Source organism: Cyprinodon variegatus, unplaced genomic scaffold (genome assembly GCF_000732505.1).
Source record: "Cyprinodon variegatus isolate N-32 unplaced genomic scaffold, C_variegatus-1.0 Scaffold423, whole genome shotgun sequence".
NCBI classification, from domain to species: domain Eukaryota; kingdom Metazoa; phylum Chordata; class Actinopteri; order Cyprinodontiformes; family Cyprinodontidae; genus Cyprinodon; species Cyprinodon variegatus.
Window position 1 is genome coordinate 144693 of NW_015150876.1, and position 20663 is coordinate 165355.

Sequence of the window (20663 nt, forward strand, 5' to 3'; positions counted from 1 at the left end):
TATTTATCTAAACGATCATATGTAACAGAATAAATATGTATGTTTTCAGTGTGTGAAAGGTATAATGATTGAAAAAAAAAAACAACAAAAAAACAAACAAAGAATGCAAATAACAAAAGGATTTATTGCCCTTGTATTGTTGATTTCTGACATGATTTTATCACACACCAAACTGCTGCCCCCTTGCGTCTAAAACAGAAAGGTGCATCGATAGTAAACCAAAACAACGATATTATCAATAATGGAAATAACACAAATAAGGGCTATATTTATCTTCGTAGACAAAAGCAATTTGGAGGTTAAATTTTTGAATATAAAACAAAGAAATAAAACAATAAAAAACATTTACAGTCTTTCATGAGGAAACGTGATGCTTTTGTGCTGGTATGCATTTTTGAAATTGCAAGCATCTGCAGTTACATTCAAATACTGAGTTATTAAAACGGAAGAAAAAAACACTAACTTGTACTATGTGATTGTTTAATTACACTAACAAAAGCTTGACAGTTAAAGTAAAAAAAAAAAAAAAACATGATTTAGAGGTATTAATAAGGGTATGACATCCAAATAAGTATGAAACCTTATTTATTTCCTGTGCTTTGAAGAGGAGTTTGAAACAGAAAAACTTTTCTAATAGTTTTAGATTTTTGCAATTAATGAAAAAGTATTCAAAGTTAAGAAAACACAGTATGGGATGTTTTTTTTTTTCTTTATAAAAACTACATGAATGTAGTTACTTTTCATTGTTTTAGTCACTGTTTTTACACACAGTGTAAAATAAGTGCAGTCTTTCAGTGTATGCAAAAAAATGATGGTGTTTAAAATTGTAAACTTTCCTCAAACAAAGAGCTGCTCCTCCTTTTCTGAGTGACTGCGTCTCAACTTCAAACTAGACAGGATCTTCTGGGCTGGGGAGGTCAGGTTGCGTTCAGCAGAGGGGGTTTTCGGGCATGCATAGTGAGTGCAGTTCATTCCAACACAGTGTCTGTTGTTGTTCAAATTTACATTGTGATTAGCTTGACTCCATCTTGTCACCTCTTGAGGTGACCTCTCAGTTGAAGTGGATGAAACTAAAGTTGCCGATGATAAAACAGTGGAGTCCATTCCCAGCATGTACTGCGCAACCTCTCGAGGGCTCAGTGGAATGTTTACATCACCCTCTGCTGTAGTGGTAACCTGGTAGGGTTGCTGAATTATCTCAAATTGGCCTTCTAGGCTTTGTAAAAATCTCTGTGATCCGAGCTCCGGAGATGAGCTTCGGCTGTTGCACGCACTTCGATGACTGCCCCTCTTTGGAGTAGCTGGCTGTCTTGTTACACAGTCGGAGTTAGAGAATCGAGCTCCTACATTGTGATACCGGTGATACTTCACAGGCTGTCTTGTAAAACGATGATGTGGTTGTGTGCCTGAATCCAAGGATGTTTTTCCTGCAGCTTCACCTTGAGGATCACATGCTGTTGATCTCATAGCCAGGACTAGGGTGAAAAAGAACATAACTGTGATTTACAAAGTATGCTGATGTGGAGACAAGTTACAAATTATGCTGCCTTCATGTGCTCTGATAAAGATGTAAAGTGGAAATTACCAGTGCATTGTGTTCAAGTGCTTTTGATGTGGTAGAGAAAAGAAACATGTTGGATGCATAGATTATCCTGACCTGCTACTTGGGGAAAAACAGTTATAGAGTAATACACTAATAATCTGCTTTAGGAAGAAGAGGATGCATCAAATGCATCGACTTACTTCTAGTGATTAACTGATAAAATCAAACAATAACCGTCATCTAAAACAACGACCCAAGTTTAAATTATGATATATTTAACAAAACAAATATGTCACAGCATCGTGTAGGATAAAAACACAACAGAGAATGAATGCTTAACGATGCGGTATTCACCATACAGAATAATTTATCTGATTTCCGAACTGTTGAAAGGTCAAAGTTTATCTCATCACAGCGACTCTGGTATCACAGAATCTTTCCAGCTTTCAAGTGGAAATAACGACATGAGTGGGTGTACATGTGCATTTTGGTATTTACCATAATTACGAGACCACATGAAGGCACCATTAGTTATCCATTGTAAGTGGAAATTTAGCAAACCTTACCTGAGTATACTTTTCTAAACTATACTGTAAAAATAATGATATTTAATTCATTTATTTATCCATTTGAAACTGAAATGAAATATTTAAACACATGCATTCTGCTGATTTGAGATCCGCTGTATATTCAGCCATAAGCACATGATCAGTTGTGATTAAAAATGTTTATTAGAACTGCTTGTGAATAAAAACGCACAAAGAAACAAAGAAAAAGAAAAGCAAGCAAAGAATAGCTTGAGATAGCAGTGCAGCGAAACAGACAAGTTTGTTTATTTCGTTTTTTATTGTTTTTACTATTAAAATAAAAAATTAAAACGCTTCATAGATCATCATTTGGTTAAATCCACTATCTATTAAAATGGTAAAATGAAATAAATCTTAAGAAATGCCTATGCTTATCTGGTTAGCAAAACCACTTACCACCAAGGGGAAGTCTAGGCTCTTAAAATAACAAGAGGAAATTAGCTAAAAAACTAGAGGAAATGAACTAAAAAAAAGTTTGACTACAGAACTTGTGGGAGTATAAGCCCCCAGCTTCAAGAGGCAAGAAAAATAGTCTGTAGCTCAGCTTTAACATCTGTGGATGTATTAGTTAAATTATGCCTTTATTAAATTATAAATTTATTAATAAAAGCATGTAATCTATTCAGCTACACTGGCAACTGGAAATGCCAAAATTAATTTAATATATATGATCTTGACTGGGTGTATCCATGAGGAGCATTTTCCTGCCCCACATATCTGCCTACCTGCGCTCTCATTGGCTTCAGGGCCCAGCTGGTCCACTGCCTCATTGGATGAAGACTTGTCAGATATATAACCTTCGCTTGAGTCTCTCTTGATAACTTGGCTCTGTTGGAATGATACAAGTTGAATTGGGTTTCTGGGAAGTTTTCCTGATCACTTCTAATCTGGATGTACTACAGTATAATTGTCTCTAAAGGAGCCAATCACTACATTAAGTATAGTAATTTTGAGCTATTACTCTAAATTTTATTATTCTTGCAATTCTATTTGACTTTGAATTATTTCATCGAGCCATTTGAAATTATGAACATACCCCGGTAGGTTTTACATTTAAAAGTTAAGTTAGCAATATAAAGAAAATAAAATCTGAAAGGACTTCATGCAGGGCAGAGTAGAAAGCAGAAATTCAGCAGATGTGCAGCTTTCCTGTCAAATCTTAAGCAAATAAGCCAAAGGTTAATGTGCTGCAGCTGATCAAAACCTGCAGATGCCAGGCAAATGTGACTTTTCCTTTTAAAACCACGGTACCTACTTCTAGAGACTGTGGACGCTCTCTGGAGGACGTCTCTTCTTCCAAGTCTGCATCATCTCCATCCAGGGGACAGGAAGCTCTGGGAGGTGTTTCTGGGAGAGGTGCTGTGGGGGCTGGGGGAGGGGGCGTGTTTATGCTCTGCTCAACTCCAAAAATCCTGTCATGATGTGTGATGAGGAACTCTACCAGCAAAGACTGGTAGCTTGTCTCCAAAAGAGCAAGCATTGACATGTCCGTAGACACTAGAGGGCGCAATAATGTCGGTCCAAACACAATACCCAGATTGCTAGGGGACATCTTGTTATCATAGTTCTCTGATACTCTGCGGAGTCAAAGACATTGATACGTATAAGTACTTACATGAAAAAATGGACTAGAATTAGGTTTAAGTGGTAATAAAGATATTTAGTGTATGCTTTATGTTTACTTTTGCAGATGGGAAATAAGATGCTGCAGGGTCTTGTAACAATGTGAAGGAAGCTTTTTCAGAAGCTTTTGTATTTTGTGAATATTCTCCAATATATCATTGGAATCTGGTGAAGTTTCTCTTTCACTTAGATGCTGAATGGCCTTTCCCACCCCAATGAATTCATTGTAGAGGTCAAAGGTTAGTAAAGGCTCTGGAAGCTAGAAGGCACAGTAGTGAAATCATTACTTTCTAAAAGGAGAACAAACTGCTGCTGACAATGAATGCTCTATTAGACAATTCAAATGTTTTAAAGCAAATTATAAATAGAAACATTTGTATTGAACACATAGAAGTACCTCCTTGAAGAAGTGTTTCAGGATAGATGTTATGTCATGTGGCGAGAGATCAGAGAGGTCCACCTGGTCCTTTTGAGTTTCAAAGGTCTGACAGAGCTTCTGAATGCGAGGTTTGGACCCACTGACACGATACACACCCTTAGAATCAACGATATGGATCAATTATTAAACAACACGTCACAACTTCAGAAGCTGCATCTTCTGGGTTTATCTTTGTGAAGATGGTAGGTTAATACCTGAACAGAGAGAGCACGACTCTCAATCTCAGATGTGCAGCATCGGACAACAAACGGCACCTCATCTGGCCTGTCTTGTAAAATCACTGAGAGGTCCACACCAAATACAGTGCCCTTCCTTTGCTCACATTCCAGCTGGCAAACCTCCATGCATTTTCTGTGAAAAGCTAGCCCACACTTTACATACAAAAAAAGAAAAAAAACTATATTATATCCATTCTTAAGTGTCTTAATGCTCTTTATGTTTTTGTCCATAATAGTATACATGGTTCCAGTTTATCTTTCAGACATGGCTTCATACCTCCTCACATTCAACCCCACTGACAACAACGTAGTTATCACACTGCTTGCATTTCATCATTTTGCCTTTCATTTTTTTGAGCCGATGCGTCAGTGCAGCTCGAGAAAACATTCGTGTTTTTACAGACGGGCCATCAGCATACTCTGTGGACAATGGAAATAAGACAGTTTAATGACGTTTAATGTCACTACTGTCACGAATGACACAAATATGCGCAGCAAGAAAACCAACCTAATTCTGAAATGTCCCGCTCATCCAGATCATCTGATGACACTGTCAAAGTAGATCCTGTTTTGGGCAGTCTTCTGTTAGCTTAAACAAACCAAAAAAAAAAAGAAACAGGAAACATTATGCTCTCTAAAAAGTTTTCAGTTTTATGCAAATATTTAGCAAAAGGAACAAATGAGGGTTTGTTCTTACCAGGACTCGAAAGGGATTCCAAACTGCCTCCAATACTCTCACTGTCACTGTGCCCTGTTTTCCCTAAAGTGCATCAAAATAAAAGTTAAACTATAAAAATTGTTGTTTTTATTTTAAAACTGTTATGACGTAATATTTTGGAGCACTTACTGCCATCAATGGATCGTTTTAAAGGGCTATCCTCTATGTTAGGTAAAGAGTCCTGCAGCGGGCTGAGAATGTTGCTTGTTTTTCTTTTGTTGCTTTAAAAAAAGGTAATTTTTTTTTTAAAGTAGGACAAATAGATATGTAAATCTAGCAGATATAAAACATTGTCCAAACCTAAAGCTCAGATTGACTTGAGGTTTGATCTTTACCTTTTGCCCTGAGGTGTGTAATCCTGAAAGATGAAGGTTTGGAGAGTTTGCTCAGGGCGACGCCTGCTGAGGACATAAAGCAGATAGGGCTCTCCAGGCTCCACGTTTCTGCAAGTCAACTCAAGGTTTTGATAACCAAGAGGCATGGGCTCTGTCTGCTGCCGTTGAAAGAAGAACATGTTGACTGTAACCTGTGGCAAAGAGTCACTGTCAGTTTCAGGGGAGATTTTTCTGTTACAAAAGTTTTTATGTCTCTATTATTACCTCATTTTTTTTTGTAATTGGGCAATTACTTTAGTTTTCATTATTTCAAGTTTTTGATGAATAAAATATCCTAGTGCTGAAGTGTAGATCATACAGACATACAGTATATTGAGACAAAATATTCTAAATGGTACCTGAAATTGAGGATTTTTCAAGAAATTTTGAAAATACCCACCCTCTCCACTTAAAAAAAAGCACGTGCACAACCCTGTACCTGCTCCGGAGAGGAAACGCCTATTAAATGCGTGCGAGAGCATACACAAGCCCATTTCTCCTTGTGCACGGCACGCTCTGTTTAAAAGTTTCTCTTTGCATCGCTCATAAAAACATATCTTCGAAAAAAGATTTGCAATTTTTCCACTATGTCAGACTCACCACCAGTAAGTGTAAATGGGGACGAGCACATAGGATGGCCTCACGTAAACATATCACCAGAATGATTGAATAATAGAAGGATCACTTATTTTGATGATCCAACCACAAAAGGAACACTATACCTTTAATTTTAAGACAGCTTGTGTAGACACACGCTGAATGAAAAAAAACCCCAAAACAAACACTTGTTCTTTTAACATAATACCAACCTCTTTGAGCAAAGTGTCTCCCTGACAGATGAGCTTGCGAATGTGAGAAATTATTCTTTCTTTGGTCTTCACTAATTCCTCTTGAGTGAACTTGGCATCACCCACACACTGTCTGTAGATAAGCTCAGCCTCAAACACCTAAGGGAAACAGACAGCAGATCCGAGCGTTAGTAGACAGTCAAAAGCCAGCTTATGCTACTTTTTATGGGATAAAAAAAACATACAAACTTAATTTTAATTACCACTGTCTTTATTAAAAAATAAAAGGATTATTGAACTGTGGCCAAGAAGTGAAAACATGCTGCAAATACATAAATGTTCAGCAAATACCGTATAAAAAGTACTGCCAAGACAAAAGTTAGACTAGCACGCATAATATATAGGCTCCATGCAAACCGGGCAAGTTCTAGCTTCTGCTCCCCACCTTTCATATGGTCAGAATAAAAAATGCTATCTTGGGTAGAAACGAAAAGCCCTGCTGTGCTGAGTCTGGACACGCACATGGATAATGCTGGTCAAAAATATAATGAACTGCTTAATCTCTCTATTATAAACCCAAAACATTAAGGCGAGTACATTTGCCTATTTCACACAGACAGACGGACCTAAACGTCGCATACGTTAATCTGGGAAGGTTTTGCTGACAAGCTTTTGCTTTGGTTTAAATGTCCCCATCAAGTTGTCCATCAAAAATCAGCTTTAAATACACACAAACAAAGTGTCTATTTTTGGTTTTTTGACACCTCTGGATTGCAACAGGTTTTGTATTTGCAGTGCATCTGCACTATGCTGCAATCGATTTTTCTGTGATTGCAGCATTTCGCTTTTGTTGTATTATTACCTTGTTTTTCTTTGGTGAGCTGATCTTTTGTGTGTTTTTGCCTTTGCAACTTTCAATTCGTGTTCAAAAATTGATGGGAAAATTATCTAACAGGGAATCATAGTATATTGATTAAAAGCTTAAAAAATAAACACTATATTTATTATTTTTTTTGGTTCAGGAAGGCATTAAAGCAGTTAATGAAATAAAACTAACAAACCTTTGACTTGGCTTCATCCTTGGACTTCCTCCTCTTATCAAGTGTTTTTACTCCAACTGTGTCATCCACAGCTTTCGCTGACATTGCTTTGGCCTTTTCCAGCTCATCACACCGCTGGAAGTACTGATGCTTGGCCTTTTTAAGAGCTGCTACTGCATCATTCTAAACACATATGAAAAAGTGATAAATGTATTATTTACTTTTATTTAGTAGCCCTGGAAGCAATGCAGAATACAAATTAAAACCACAATGATCAACTAATTTTTTTAAAAGCATCTAAAGTTGCACACTGGTATGCAGTCAAAAAAATACACTATTAAAAAGATTGAAGAGAATAAAAAACAAAGATTATCATTAAACTGACATGCATTAGCAGTATTTCTAGTCTGACAAGTCATGTCTTGCACAGAACAGGATTCTACCTCATTTGTAAATATGAAACCTGTTTCACTTACCATCTTTCTTTGTGCTCTTGACCATTGCTCTTTAAACTCTCGGCGCCACTTATCGATCTCAGTTCTCTTATCAGCTAAAGCCTATATAACATAAACAATGTGCTACATCAAACTTTCTCTAAAATGTAAAGATGGTTTATTGAAGCAAATACTTTTCGTTGAGGTATGAATGTAGACCTCTATACCTGGTAACAACGGGTTTGCAGGAGTTCGGAAGTCTTCCTAGCAGTCACACTATTCTTTATGTCTTGTTCCAAAGCCATGGTGTAGATATACTGTAGTGGCATCATTTCCTGCACAGGTAAGGTAAATTTTAGATGGGTTTCAATTGCTGATAAGATAAAAACAAAGATATCAAATGATGCAATTGTGAATTTAAGATAAAATATGAAGTTCCAAAACCTACTAACAAAGGTAGTTAATCCATACCTGCTGTACCACGTTGAGCTTTGCTCCTTCAGCTGCCTTCATCACATTTTTCGCAAATTCTTGCTCTGTCAGTGAAAAACATTGAATGATATGGAAACTGTATTTCTAATGTCTGTGTTCACAACTGCATGCTTAATGTTCATTTTTACTAGGGACATTTTTCTAATTAAGCTAATGATTAAATTTTATGAGAACGGCCACACTTCTGCAAATAGAGATAAGAAGAAATAAATATAGTAATCCAAAAAACAGCGATGAGCTCCATCAAACTCTGATATCGAAGTGTTTTATGGTAGCGATTAGTTAATGGTTTATCAACCAGTTCCTGATTACTATGACACAAATACAGTAGGGTCTGTTTAGCAGTTATTAGAAGTTTTAAAATTTTAACAAACAAACAGGTAAATATATTGGGAATTAATAAATATCGTGTAAGAAAATAAAACAGCAACTGCAGTAAAGTAGTACTGAATAATAATCTTAATATCTTAATAATAAAACTATCAAAAGGATAAAACTAAGCATGCAATAAAGAGTCAACAAACAGCTAATATTTTGATAAAATGAAATACTATTAAAATGTACACCTTATGGGTATTGCTGCACACATTTCACTTTTTGTAAAAAAGCCATTAGCCAGAGTGAAGTTGTGTTATTGGAGCATGAGCAGAGTGGGAAGAGTGTTGACGTTTAGCTGGCTTAGTTGTGAAGTTAAAGGAGAGAATTTAGAGAGGGTGCACTGTTAAAAAAAAAAATTTGAGACATACATCTCAATTAATCTCACCTGGTCAACACACAATGCTCAATAGGCAGGAAAGACTAGAAGAGAATCTGCTAATGGAAAAACTGAAGAAAATTTGTATCAGGCAATAACCATAAGTCCCATGTCCTCCTGCCATCGAGTGTGTGTTGCAAGCTCTACACTGAGCGACATTCAAACTACATCAGGTGTGTTGAGAGTGGTAGAGAAGTTGCTTGGGCAATAACTACCACCTACAGAAGAAATAAACTCCAACGTTCCTATAGTCTGTTTTGATTGCTTGATGTGAAACATTGTTTCTTTTAATTTTTTTTTGCAGTTGCTATGGGAACATCATTGTACCAGATGCTTTAGCCTCTCTCGAGTCTCATTGTTGTCATGAATCATTCCCAGGATGGCATTGCATTAAGAAAACATGACAAAGGTGTTTGTGGTATGAATGAGGAGTCGAGTGTGAACTCTGCGGTGCACCAGTGCCCAAAGTCAAAATTGCTCAGATGTGATCAACCTGATCTCACCATCTGTGGTCGGTTTCTGTAGAAGTCCAGCAGCTATGCACACATTGAGCTGCCCCTTGTCAAACTGGGTGACTGTTAACGAGTGATATCATATGTTTGAAAACTGAAATAGAAAAAATTAAAATGCTGCATGCAGAACTGTGGAGAGTGCTGCTGATCTATTAGTCCAACATGCAAACAAGTGCCGAGTTTGCATGTTTGTAACTGTTAGTAAATATCTGGTGCCTAAGAGAGAGCAACAAATGACTGAATGAAAATCCCCATTGCTGATATTTCAACAAATGAAATATGGGCTATAGAGCTCCCAGTATTGCTATAAATTGTGCAAATCGTAGTTTTTTTTGTTGAGCTCCACCCAGTATTACAGTACACTTTTTGTAAGAGACTGCTTAAGATCTGACACTGCTTTTTAGTGCAACTCTGCTTTTTGATCATTTCCTCAAGTTTTGTAATCTTTATATCCCTTTCTGGAGAGTGCATCTGTTCAGGCTGATGAAAAGGCAATCAGTGTCTAAGTGCTCTGAATGAACCCCATCTTCTTTATTATCCTTCTCTTTCTCACTAATCTCTAATCCTTTATCGCTCTGTTTCTAACTGAGTAGACTTCAGAAAAGCTTGGTAGGTGCATCTTTACAAAATAGGAAGTATTTCCCTATAAAAATACAGGATATACATGTCTATGTTCTTTATTTTATAGTGCAATGCAACTATAAAAACAACAATGTGTACTTTTATAGGTTTTGAACATTTTGTCAAACACACATGCTCACAAAAAAATGCAAACAAAAATACTAAAAACTTTAAGACAAAAAAGTTATTATCCAAAACCACTTCCTCCTTCATGGGTTGCATTTTGTAAACAACTCTTGAATTTCAGCATTTGTTTACCTTTTTTTTTTTTTTTTTTAATACACCCCCTGTAGGATATTGCAGACATTTGCAAGTTACTCTGCCACCTCTTTGTTTCAGTTTTAGGTGAACTCACCCAAGCTGATTCTCTTCTCCATCCAGGCAAGAAGGTCCTTGGCATAGCGGCACCACATCTTGGCATACTGCAGTGCCGTCTCCACTCCATCCTCGCAGCGAAAGAGGGCCAAATCTGCTTCTTGGGCTGTGAGGGAGTACATCAGCATCACTGTAGGCTCTGTACACTTAGAGATGAATCCAGAGATGACACTGGGTCCGTAGGGCTACACCCAAAAGCTTTTCTTTTTTGGAGGACTTAATCTACCACCAGCCCAGCTTCAAAGAGGACCCTATCAGTTCCAGAGTTTCAACCCAAAGATCCTAATATCACACAATATAAAGCCAATAAAAAGCAAACAAAGCTTTAAAAAGGAACACAAACCCAGAACAGGAAAAATTGATTGCATCTGGAAAGCCATAGCTGTTCCTCAGAGTAAATTGTTGGTTCCAGGTGGTCTCAGCAGAATGTGAACATGCCTGTACAGTTCATGTATATTTTAGGTGGCTGCAAAGATAATAGGGATATCTATTGATAGAAGGTTTCTATGACCGCAAGCGAACAGCTCTAGCAAAATAACTTCCCTCCTCTCCACTGTTCCTCTCTTTGCATGGCCCCTCCCACTCACACCTGTTCACTTCTGATCAGAACAACATGACAGAGGCAGGGTGGGCGCAGTCAGACACCACCATGTCACAACTCTTCTGTGGTCAGGCTGGCTGGCTGTTCATTTGCCAACCTCTGTGACTTCTTCCTCTCTGACTCATTTCACCACTGGCTGGATGATGTCTGTTTTACAGTCACATGCTCTTTAAAAAGCTCTGCACAGAACATTCTATTTTCATCGTTTTCACTGCATTTAAATTTAGTATAATATAAAAAAAAAAATCAACTATCTTCACTAAAAGCATGTAATCTTTCCACGCGTCAGCAACACGCAAAAGGCGTCTAAAAGAGGGCTGTAACTTATCTCAGAAGCTCCTCACTCAGACATGTCATTTTTATTGTCCCCAGGTTTTGATGCAGAAACTGAATCCAACAAAAGATAAAAAAAAAAAATCCAACTTTTTTTCCTCTCCCTGTTGATAAAGCTTTACAAAATAATCCAAAATAGGGAAAGGATACATAGCCTGAGGATGTGTTCTTAATGACAATTTTGAAATTCTTGTCAATGTTGATGGACAGAAAGAGCTCCCATGAAAGAAAAAAACAAATCACTCCATTTGTAATTCTATGCTAGCAAATGGCTTCAGCCCTTGATGCATGGATCTAGGATTATCCTGGTTAGTCCAGCTTGCCGAGTGAAAGACTTTACTGACTTTACCTCCTGGAGTGTTGATTGAGCTTCAGGGATAAGACAGGGTGGGGGAGGAGCTGCTGGAGGCACAAGATTAGAAGTTTGATTATTCCCCCCCTCCCCCTTTTTTCTCTTTTCAGTTCAAATTTCTAACTTCAGTCAGATTTAGATTTTAAATAATTTGAATTTAGAAATTAAAATGTATTTATTGCCTCTTTAATATGGATTAAAAAAAAATCTGGTATAGCAGCAATAAAATCCTTATTTATGCGCTCAGCAGTTTTATGGGCTGCTGCCGTTGGTGCAGTGCATCCAGACAGTAATTTTAATTATGTTGCAGCCTTATTCCAAATGTTATGAGACATGGATTTTTTTTTTTTTAGATTGTTGCAAGCCTATAGCAAATAGAACACTAGGAAACCAATTAGGTAAATATCCAAAGTCTTTGCATTGAAGCTTGAAATTGAGCTGAGGTGGATACTGTTTTTACAAATCATCTTTGAGGCTTGTTGTCTAAACTAAGCGATCGGTCCTAGTGAGGAAGATGATCACTCAGTCAGTGACAGTGTCCCTCTGTGGAGAGAAAATAACCTTACAGGAGGACAACAAACCCTATGGCAATCTACCAATGGGTGTAGTTTCTATCTATTTAAGTTTTAATTTTTATTTTTGTCATTAGAATGTTGTAGAGCTGACATCTCTTCTTAATTTATTCTATTGCCCCCACTCATGCATTAAATTTGGAGCATCTGTGTCCTGCTTAAATCCTCTCCCTTTATCCTAATCTTGTTACAACAGGTTAACTGTAACTTACAGCTAAGTGTAAGGATATAACAAAGTCTAAAATAGACTATGTGTTGCAGACAGCAGCTCAAGCTGGTCGTAAGAAACAATGACATGATGGTCTATGGTAGCTGAAGAGGTGATTATACCTGGGACCTTAAGCCCTGAAACCATGTTCTAATAGATGTTGTTGTACAGGATACCTACTCATCACCTGCTCAAAGTTTATTCGAGCTAGACGTGACGCTGACACAGCACAGGGTCAATATATTGTTCTCTACAACTCTTTACTTGTTTACCCTGTGCTTCGGTCTGAGGAAGGAATCCTACCTGTTTGGTTTCCATCGCCTTCACCGGCCTCAGCAGCAATCTTTGAAAAAAAAAAAAAATGCTTACATCACAGAGGAACGAGAAGCTTATGATATACAAGTATAAGTAGAGACGTGATTGTAAAAGACTTTCACTTGCTTTCTGTAGTTAGCGTAATCAGCAATTTTGATTAAAGCCAAGGAATTACATAATTTCAGTTTTACGATAAGGAAACCTTACATGTTCATCAATTTGCTCTGTGGTCTCTGAACATTCTCCGGAGTTGATTTCTGAGATAAACTGAGGTTCTATTAGCAGATCCTCCGCTTCCCTGAACACAAGAGTGAATGTATTAGGAGAAATAAAATGCACAATAAAATAGAAATACATTAAAACCGAAGAGATGGTGAAGAAATACATTGTTTTTAAAGCTAAAGTTAAGTTTTATATAATTTTATCATTTTTATACCCGTATCCAACCACATTTCTATATCGGTTCCTGTTATCCTTTTCTATAAAAGGAATTTCTGACATTTAGGAACAGTCATTACACTAGAGGAACCTTTTTCAGAGTTGATCCGAAAGTAAGAATTTAAATGTGGGATTAGTAAACCGCTATTAGTAAACCACTAAAATTAAAAATTAATATGAATATATATAGAACATTCAAACCAGTTCTGTTAGATGTAAACCTTTTTCTAATTTTTTTTTCATAACAGATGTAAAAGAAGAAGCACACATTACCAGCTCAACATTTTGTATATTTATAATACTTACGAGGATATTAAAGACAGTTCAAGGTTATCAAAATCCCTGAAGATCTCACTGTATCGTTTGGTTTCAGACTTATGAGGCACCTTCCTCCCCTCTGAAATTAAAAAGGAAAACCCTAGGATATAAGATGATCTTTCTTCATGTCACGTCTTACTTGAACAAAACGTTTTTTACAGAACACAAAGAATAAAAAGGTGAAATAAATCAGATTTTAACACATATGAACAAACACATTTAGGTGTATAATCCCAATATCACGGTTTTTTATTTTCACAAAAGTTCCAAATGTAGGTCAATTGTCTGAAAAAAAGTTAACTAAAATACAAAGACAATCACTTATGCATACAAAAAAATAAAGCATATTAGGATTATTCAGTGAATTAAAAAAAGAATCAAACTGAGATCCTCTTTTCGACTAAATGACAATATTTCCTGAATATCTCTGAGAATGACACTTCTTTTAATCGACGGAAAGCGGAATATACATTGCATACTGAAAGTTTGCATTTTGCAAAAGTAAAGCTAAAACTGTTGTACTAATGCTGGTCAGCTGGTGTCTCCTCTCCTGTTATAACAATAGCTTCTACTCCGATAAATTAGAAAACAAGCAGCAACTAAGTTAAAGAAATCTCCCTCCCTTAGAGGTGCCTCCATCTTGGTCAACCACATCCTGCTCGCAATTTGTGTCACGTCCCATAATGCACAGAGTCCTTGTTTTTCACACCAGTAGCATTTGAGTGACAGAATGAGAACTGAGAGTAAGAAAGCTATTTCAGCAAAGTTCAAAACTCAAACTGCCATAAACTGAAGAAAAAAACGGTTCTTGTTTGTTGGTATATTCACGATTTTATACAGCTTCATACAATTTTAACATGATTACATTTGGGGCATATTTTGGAGAATTTCTGCAAACTCTTCCATCAGTTCTAATCTTATTGTACTGTACTGTAGCAACCACATCCTGTTCAATTAAAATTCAGAATTTAAAAAAAAAGAAAAAAAAAAAAGACAGAAGTAAAATGTGACGAAGGAAGAGTTCAGGAAGTTCAATACCCTTGTATGATGAGCAGAAAGCCTCAAAGCACCACCACCTCCCTAACAGTCATTTACAGGCCCACTCTGCATGCACCATGTGCATGCACCCACATGCAAAGTCTGTGCAGCACCACTGCAAGGTCAGCAAATTTCAGATAAATCCAGTATGAATTTGCTGAATTTTAGTCCACCAGTGATTTAATTTGATATTTTAGGCAAGTAGTCAAAAATAAAGATTTGTAAGAGATTTAGACAGCAAATTAAACATGAACAAGAGATTGCCAAAGCAAACTTCCACAGCATTCTCACCTGTCACTTGAGAAGAATCCTTATTTAACACTCCTTCTTCCATTTCTCCTTGCCTTCCGCATACTAGCCAGACACTAACACATACACTTACACATCATTGCACCTGCCTTTACTCAACAATATATGATAAAAACGATGGGTTGCAATGGTCGAATGTGTACTCTCCTCCCAGGAAACTGAGATACACTAGTAGAAAACCATCAGCAAACAACACTGACGTTGCTGCCGTTAAATCTATCAAAAGATCAAGAAGAAGTAGAATGGAGGATGGCCAATGTTTTCACCATGAGGGGAAGAGGAAGTATATCTCTGTGTCACGGTAGGACCCACCCACATTATCTCACCACATATAGTGAGAAGGTGCCACTGTGCAAAGTTTTAGTTGTCTTAGTTTGAAAGTTTGCAGACTTCTTAAACCAGGGGATGTAACTTAAGAACATAACATATTAAGCTGGTACATCTCAACTAGCACTTAATCTATGTTCTCTATACTTGATGACAAAAAAAAAAAAAAACAGGATGTGAAGATTGAACCTAGTGCAAAAGATCTATTAGGGTCACGGAAAACAGATACTGCAGCTGTGGCAAGTCTTATAAAACATTTTATCACAGCCTACATGCACTGAAATGGACACAGAATAGATAGAAACTCTTAATATTGTATAGAAATATATACTATTATGAAAAATAGTCACAAAGATAATTTTTTTCAAACAAACTTTTAATTTTCTTTTCTTAGAACAGTAAACCACTGACATGTTTCTACAAAGTAAATCGGTGAATGATTTTTATTGAAACACAACAGGTGGAACATTTATCTGTATGCTTCTCATATAAAAGTTCACATTTTATTTAAAAGGGCTTTACTAAAAAAAGAAAGCTACAAAAAAATTGTTTTAAAATAAAAGCTAGAAACAAAAGTTGATTTGAAATTAGAGTGTATTTTGAGACAGTTTTTTTCTTTTATTAAACTGCACTCTTAGGAAATTTGGAAAATAAACATTTTGATGTGTAACGTAAAGTAAGTTTGCTTAAAACGTTTGGGATAAACCAATTTAATTTCATTTGCTGGTCATTTCTGTATGACAGACAGAATGTGAGTACTGCAAATGCCATTGACAATGGCAAGTCTAGTTCCCAATAACAATAATATCAAGGTATAAAACATAAGTTATTGATGATCCCTTTTTAACTTGTCACATCTGTCAAATCTGATCCTTCCTTAAACTTTGATATCAAAGTTTAAAGTTTATCCCTGCTTAGAAAAAAAAATATTTAGGGTTAGCTACTTGCATCTTTAAATCTCAAGCCCCCACTCAGCTTTACTCAAAGCTCGTCCCGAGCTGTACTGTCCAAAGGGGACTGAAGTACATCCGTGTTTTGGGCCTCACGGCTGATCTCAGTCTGTTCCTGAGTTTTTCCGGAGCGCGCTTCTCTGTCCCAGTCTGTCCGGACCTTTTCATTGTCCCAGACAGTGGAGGTTTCAGTGTCACTGATGTAGCCCGGGTCACCAGTATAGTGAGTTGGGTACACCAGGAGAGGCTCTGCAGAAAAGGCCTTCAGGTCCCTGTTTTCAAACTGCTCCATATAATCAGAGCTGTGAATGAAAAGGCAAAGTAAATAAAACAATAACTTGTCCTTGTCGAGTCATTTTTTGTAAATCTCTGTGTAATTTTCCTTACTGAGATAAAAACTTACACAGGGTGTTTGTTGAACATTATAGGAAGGAACTCATCTACTGGCAAAATCCTTTTTAGTGGTTCTGCTTTTAACAGCTTCTCAGCACCCTGCAATGAAATCATATAACCTAGAGTCCAGTATGAATAATCTGCTTCCACTATGTTATGTATATTGGGTACTGCTTTCTCCTTGTGATCCACTTGCATTCTTTTCCGCCCAATATATCTTTGAAAAAGAAAGAAACAAAGAGATTAAGCGAGAAAATCTGCTGACTGAATAAAACTGAGACACATAAAAAAAAAGACTTACATAAGATCCCAGTCCAGCCCTTCTTGCTCAACCTCACTCATCAAGTTCATCAACCGACGTTTGAAGAAGACCTCAAACCGCAGGTCATCTTCAATCACCAGAGAAGTCTCTAGATGTCGATCTACAATCTAAAAGGCAGAAAACCAAACATTAGTTATTGTCAGTTTCAAAACTGCCTTAAATGTTCTTCTAAGGTTCACCTCTTTCCAGACATTGTAGTGGGAAAGAAAGCAGCCTAGCTCCCCCTTTGTCAGTGGTCGACCATGATAAGGGTCCTGATACCCTGGGAGCATATGGATACCCAAGGCATGAATTTCACTGATATTCATTGCTCTGAAATAAAGACAAGAGAAATCTATTTGTACAATACTGTTGAGCTGCAGTAAAGAAGTATAACAACATCAACAAAACATACATTTTAGAATTACATAAAATAACAAAATATGAGTAAATAAATAAAATACAGCTAAAAAGCAAATTTTATTCTTTAGTTCTGCTTTAAAAGAGGCAATAGTTACTGCATATCTCAGGATTTCAGGGACATCTAACTAGTGATGAGCAATAAGGAAACGTTCAACAGTTCCACACTAAACATACATGTCTCTAATGGACAGCTAGGTCTAAATTGTTTATACAAGGTATCTTTGGAAAGCATCAGGCACAAAAATGCTTAAACCAATAACAAATCCGTCATTTTACAAACAGAATCAGTGCAGTGTTTTAGGAAATGCAGTGTTATGAACCAATTTCCTAGTGTTGATTAAGACTGTGGAAGTAACATGTTGAATGACATTCCACAAAGACAATTTTTACATTAATTAAACCTAGTGAAAAAAAGCATGCACCACTCGTTCTGTCCTGTGTTAACTGGAAACTATATATTCTCCCCAAACTAGTTGATTGCCTTGGCTGGGAACTTGACAAGATAATGGACCACCACCCACTATATTTAGTCAATAGTAGATAATCAATGAATGTTTACTACTTCAAGACATAAATTATTCTGAATTCGTCTTTCATCTTATCCATTACTCTCCACTTCCATTATACCCTTCCCTATAACATATTATATATAGATAGATAGATCATGGCAAAGATCTCCATCAGGCAACCCCGAAGCCAGTTATAGAGACTAAGTGAAGTACAATCAGAAAGTCTACTAGAAGACGTGAATGCAGCTCTGCAAGCAATTCCTACATCAACCATCAATGACACCAATGAGCTGATATTCTGCACAGCAGCAGTGATCCTAGAGATGCTTGGCTGTAAGAACAACCATGTGATGAAATTCCCACCATGGAAAAGAGGGCTGGAGGCTAGAATCAAGGCAACACGGAGAGAAGTGAGTCAATTAACGGAGGCAACTTAGCAATACCAAGTGACTGCAACATCAGGAAAAAGGAACATGAGAAACTAGAGAAATACCAGGCGCTCAGAGATGAGCTGGAGAAAACCTGGAAGGCCAAGGCATCAGTGGTGCCTGTGGTCATTGGGCACAGAATATGGTGATACATTTTACTTGTCACATGTATACAGCTTAATTACTCTATTACCTATGCTAAAGAGAGCACACAGATGCTGAGTAATATCGGTTTGAGACTGGGGTCTTCACTCAAGACTGAGCTCGGGAAGACTCCAAGTCAAGATTCCACTCGAAATAAATAAATAAATAAAAAATAAGGAAGGAACAGTCTTCTTTCTTGTAGAAGAGTAAACTTACTTTCCATCTACTGCTGCAATGACTTTGCATGCAATCTGCTGCTCATACAGGGTCCTTAGCATACGTTCTCTGCGATCAGTCCGCCTCTGCAAATTTATCATGAATACCTGCATAACAAAAATAAAGCCATCAAGTTTAAACATTTATCTTATCAGCAGAGGGGCAGCGGCTTATGAAAAAGGCGGAAGGCCATTTTTTCAATTTCCATCTTCGCACCTCTACCTACCTCATCAAACCCCATTTTATCAGCTTTCTTTCTAGGAACAGGGATATATTTGGAAGGCATTAGAGGAGGATTCCGCACTAGAAAGACACAAGATGGAAGCAGAAATTGAAAAAATATGTAAGATTCATGCTGAAGACAATGTGAAAGAAACACATTTACTGGACAAAAGCCAGCCTAAAGGAAGAGCTTATTTACAGTCAAAATGCAGGTAACTTACCATTAACTTCCAATAGTGAGTGTAAAAAACTATCAGCTTCATCTTGCAAAGTATTGTGGGCGCGTAAAGGTACAGGAAGGTAACCATAGGTCTCCTTATTACATACAAACATTTGAACATCTGTAAAGACCAGAAAAAAAGGTAACCTAAATAAACAGTCAAATGAATAATACGCATTTATTTGTAAGCTAAGTCATAACTTATTTAATACCTGCCATCTGAGCAGAATACGCAAACACAATGATGTCATCAAATGCCCAGCTGTATTCTGGATGTGGTGGATGAAAGGCTAGCTGCCTGGATGCCTCTTTCCTGAGGTCTATGATGAATGTGGAATGAACCATTGGAACTGCAAAACAACCTTTACGGACTTGCTTCCTGATAGGTATGTAGGCAGGGGTCCGTCTATAGTAACCCTAATGAGGGAAGGTTTATTAACATAATGTTATGTTACGTAAATCAGATCAGGTAAAGCCTGTTATCATAATATTACCTCTGAGGTCATTCCACACCAAAAGTTTGAATAGGCGCCACGGGATTCAAGCATCGGGGCTATTATTGTCTTGTTTTCTTTCATCAGCTTCCAGAGTACATCTCGATCGGTAAGAAGGTTATCACAATCCACAAACTGCACAGAATAGACAGAAAAATGAAATATATGTTTATAAAGTCAAATCTATAAACTAAATACAGACCATAATCAGTTGCTTGTGCATTCACATTAAGCAGCAAGAAATCAAAAAAACTATTACTGCCTAGAATAATTGCAAGGAATTATGTGTAATAATGTTTTATAGTATTATTTGAAATCATTGAGCATTGTTCTATCTGCTATCTAATTTAACCATCTTGATATCCTTCGAATGTATTTCAACAAAATGAGATTTGGAATTTGACAATTTTTTTTTTTTTTTTTTTTTTTCAGCACCTTGACTGTTAAAGCCTGGATTGCACAACATTATAAAACTGTCTGGTGATTTAACAAAAAAACAAAAATAAAAGAAGACCAAAGGTATGATAATAAAAAATATGGGAGAAAACAGTTTTGTCTGTACAGTTTGTTCTCTCCAGTTACACCAGAAGAAAAGTAAATCACACAAAAGCTTATTCTAACACTCTTGACATGCATCAAGCAAAGTATACAGATGCATTGACCTTTGCGGATACAAATGAGATGCTGGCTTGAAAAAAGATGAGTGGGAAAATAAAATAAAAGAAAGTATACCTCAAAACGTCATCCAAGTGGTCAATTCATCATTATAATCTACCTTTAAAGCAGACCCCACATACAGGTGGGCTGTCACACTGGGAATCCCCAGTGATAGCTTGACTGACTTATTACGGGCTAGAAGTGAATATAAAGAGGTTTTTAGGTGGTGAAGACTGCAAGTACAAAATATGAAAATCGAATATTTAATTACCTAAAAATAAAATATCTTAGTGGAGTGATCAGATTATATAGCCCGATCCCACTGCCTACTCCAAGATCAGCTTCTGTGATTGTTGTACTGCCACATATGCCATATA

General features: G+C 36.9%; 2 protein-coding genes across 3 annotated transcripts in view; both read right to left on the reverse strand.

Annotated features, from left to right (window-relative positions):
* Window positions 1-132: 132 nt before the first annotated feature.
* On the reverse strand, window positions 133-15447 carry gmip (GEM interacting protein). Of its 2 annotated transcripts, XM_015388422.1 has the most exons (21): window positions 14985-15447; window positions 13644-13734; window positions 13107-13197; window positions 12888-12927; window positions 10499-10624; window positions 8236-8300; window positions 7992-8099; window positions 7807-7887; window positions 7352-7513; window positions 6312-6449; window positions 5464-5654; window positions 5258-5349; window positions 5108-5170; window positions 4919-4999; window positions 4688-4830; window positions 4387-4563; window positions 4151-4288; window positions 3813-4012; window positions 3386-3707; window positions 2856-2958; window positions 133-1475 (listed from the first exon to the last, which is right to left on the reverse strand). In XM_015388422.1, exons 1-21 carry the CDS (start codon window positions 15025-15027, stop codon window positions 838-840), a joined length of 3093 nt encoding a protein of 1030 aa, XP_015243908.1. In that variant the 5' UTR covers window positions 15028-15447; the 3' UTR covers window positions 133-837. The 2 variants fall into 2 exon arrangements, with proteins under 2 accessions (XP_015243908.1, XP_015243909.1); XM_015388423.1 differs by lacking the exons at window positions 12888-12927; window positions 13107-13197; window positions 13644-13734; window positions 14985-15447 and adding an exon at window positions 10862-11761.
* Window positions 15448-15758: 311 nt separating this feature from the next.
* LOC107093391 (procollagen galactosyltransferase 1-like) overlaps window positions 15759-20663 on the reverse strand; it is a 13501-nt gene continuing 8596 nt past the window's right edge. The window contains exons 4-12 of the mRNA XM_015388424.1: window positions 19630-19764; window positions 19348-19552; window positions 19137-19256; window positions 18920-18996; window positions 18694-18800; window positions 17174-17306; window positions 16974-17101; window positions 16683-16889; window positions 15759-16581 (exon numbers count right to left, since the gene is read on the reverse strand). Of these exons, the coding sequence (XP_015243910.1) occupies window positions 16311-16581; window positions 16683-16889; window positions 16974-17101; window positions 17174-17306; window positions 18694-18800; window positions 18920-18996; window positions 19137-19256; window positions 19348-19552; window positions 19630-19764 (1383 nt within the window). The 3' untranslated portion in view covers window positions 15759-16310. The remainder of the gene's footprint in view (window positions 16582-16682; window positions 16890-16973; window positions 17102-17173; window positions 17307-18693; window positions 18801-18919; window positions 18997-19136; window positions 19257-19347; window positions 19553-19629; window positions 19765-20663) is intronic.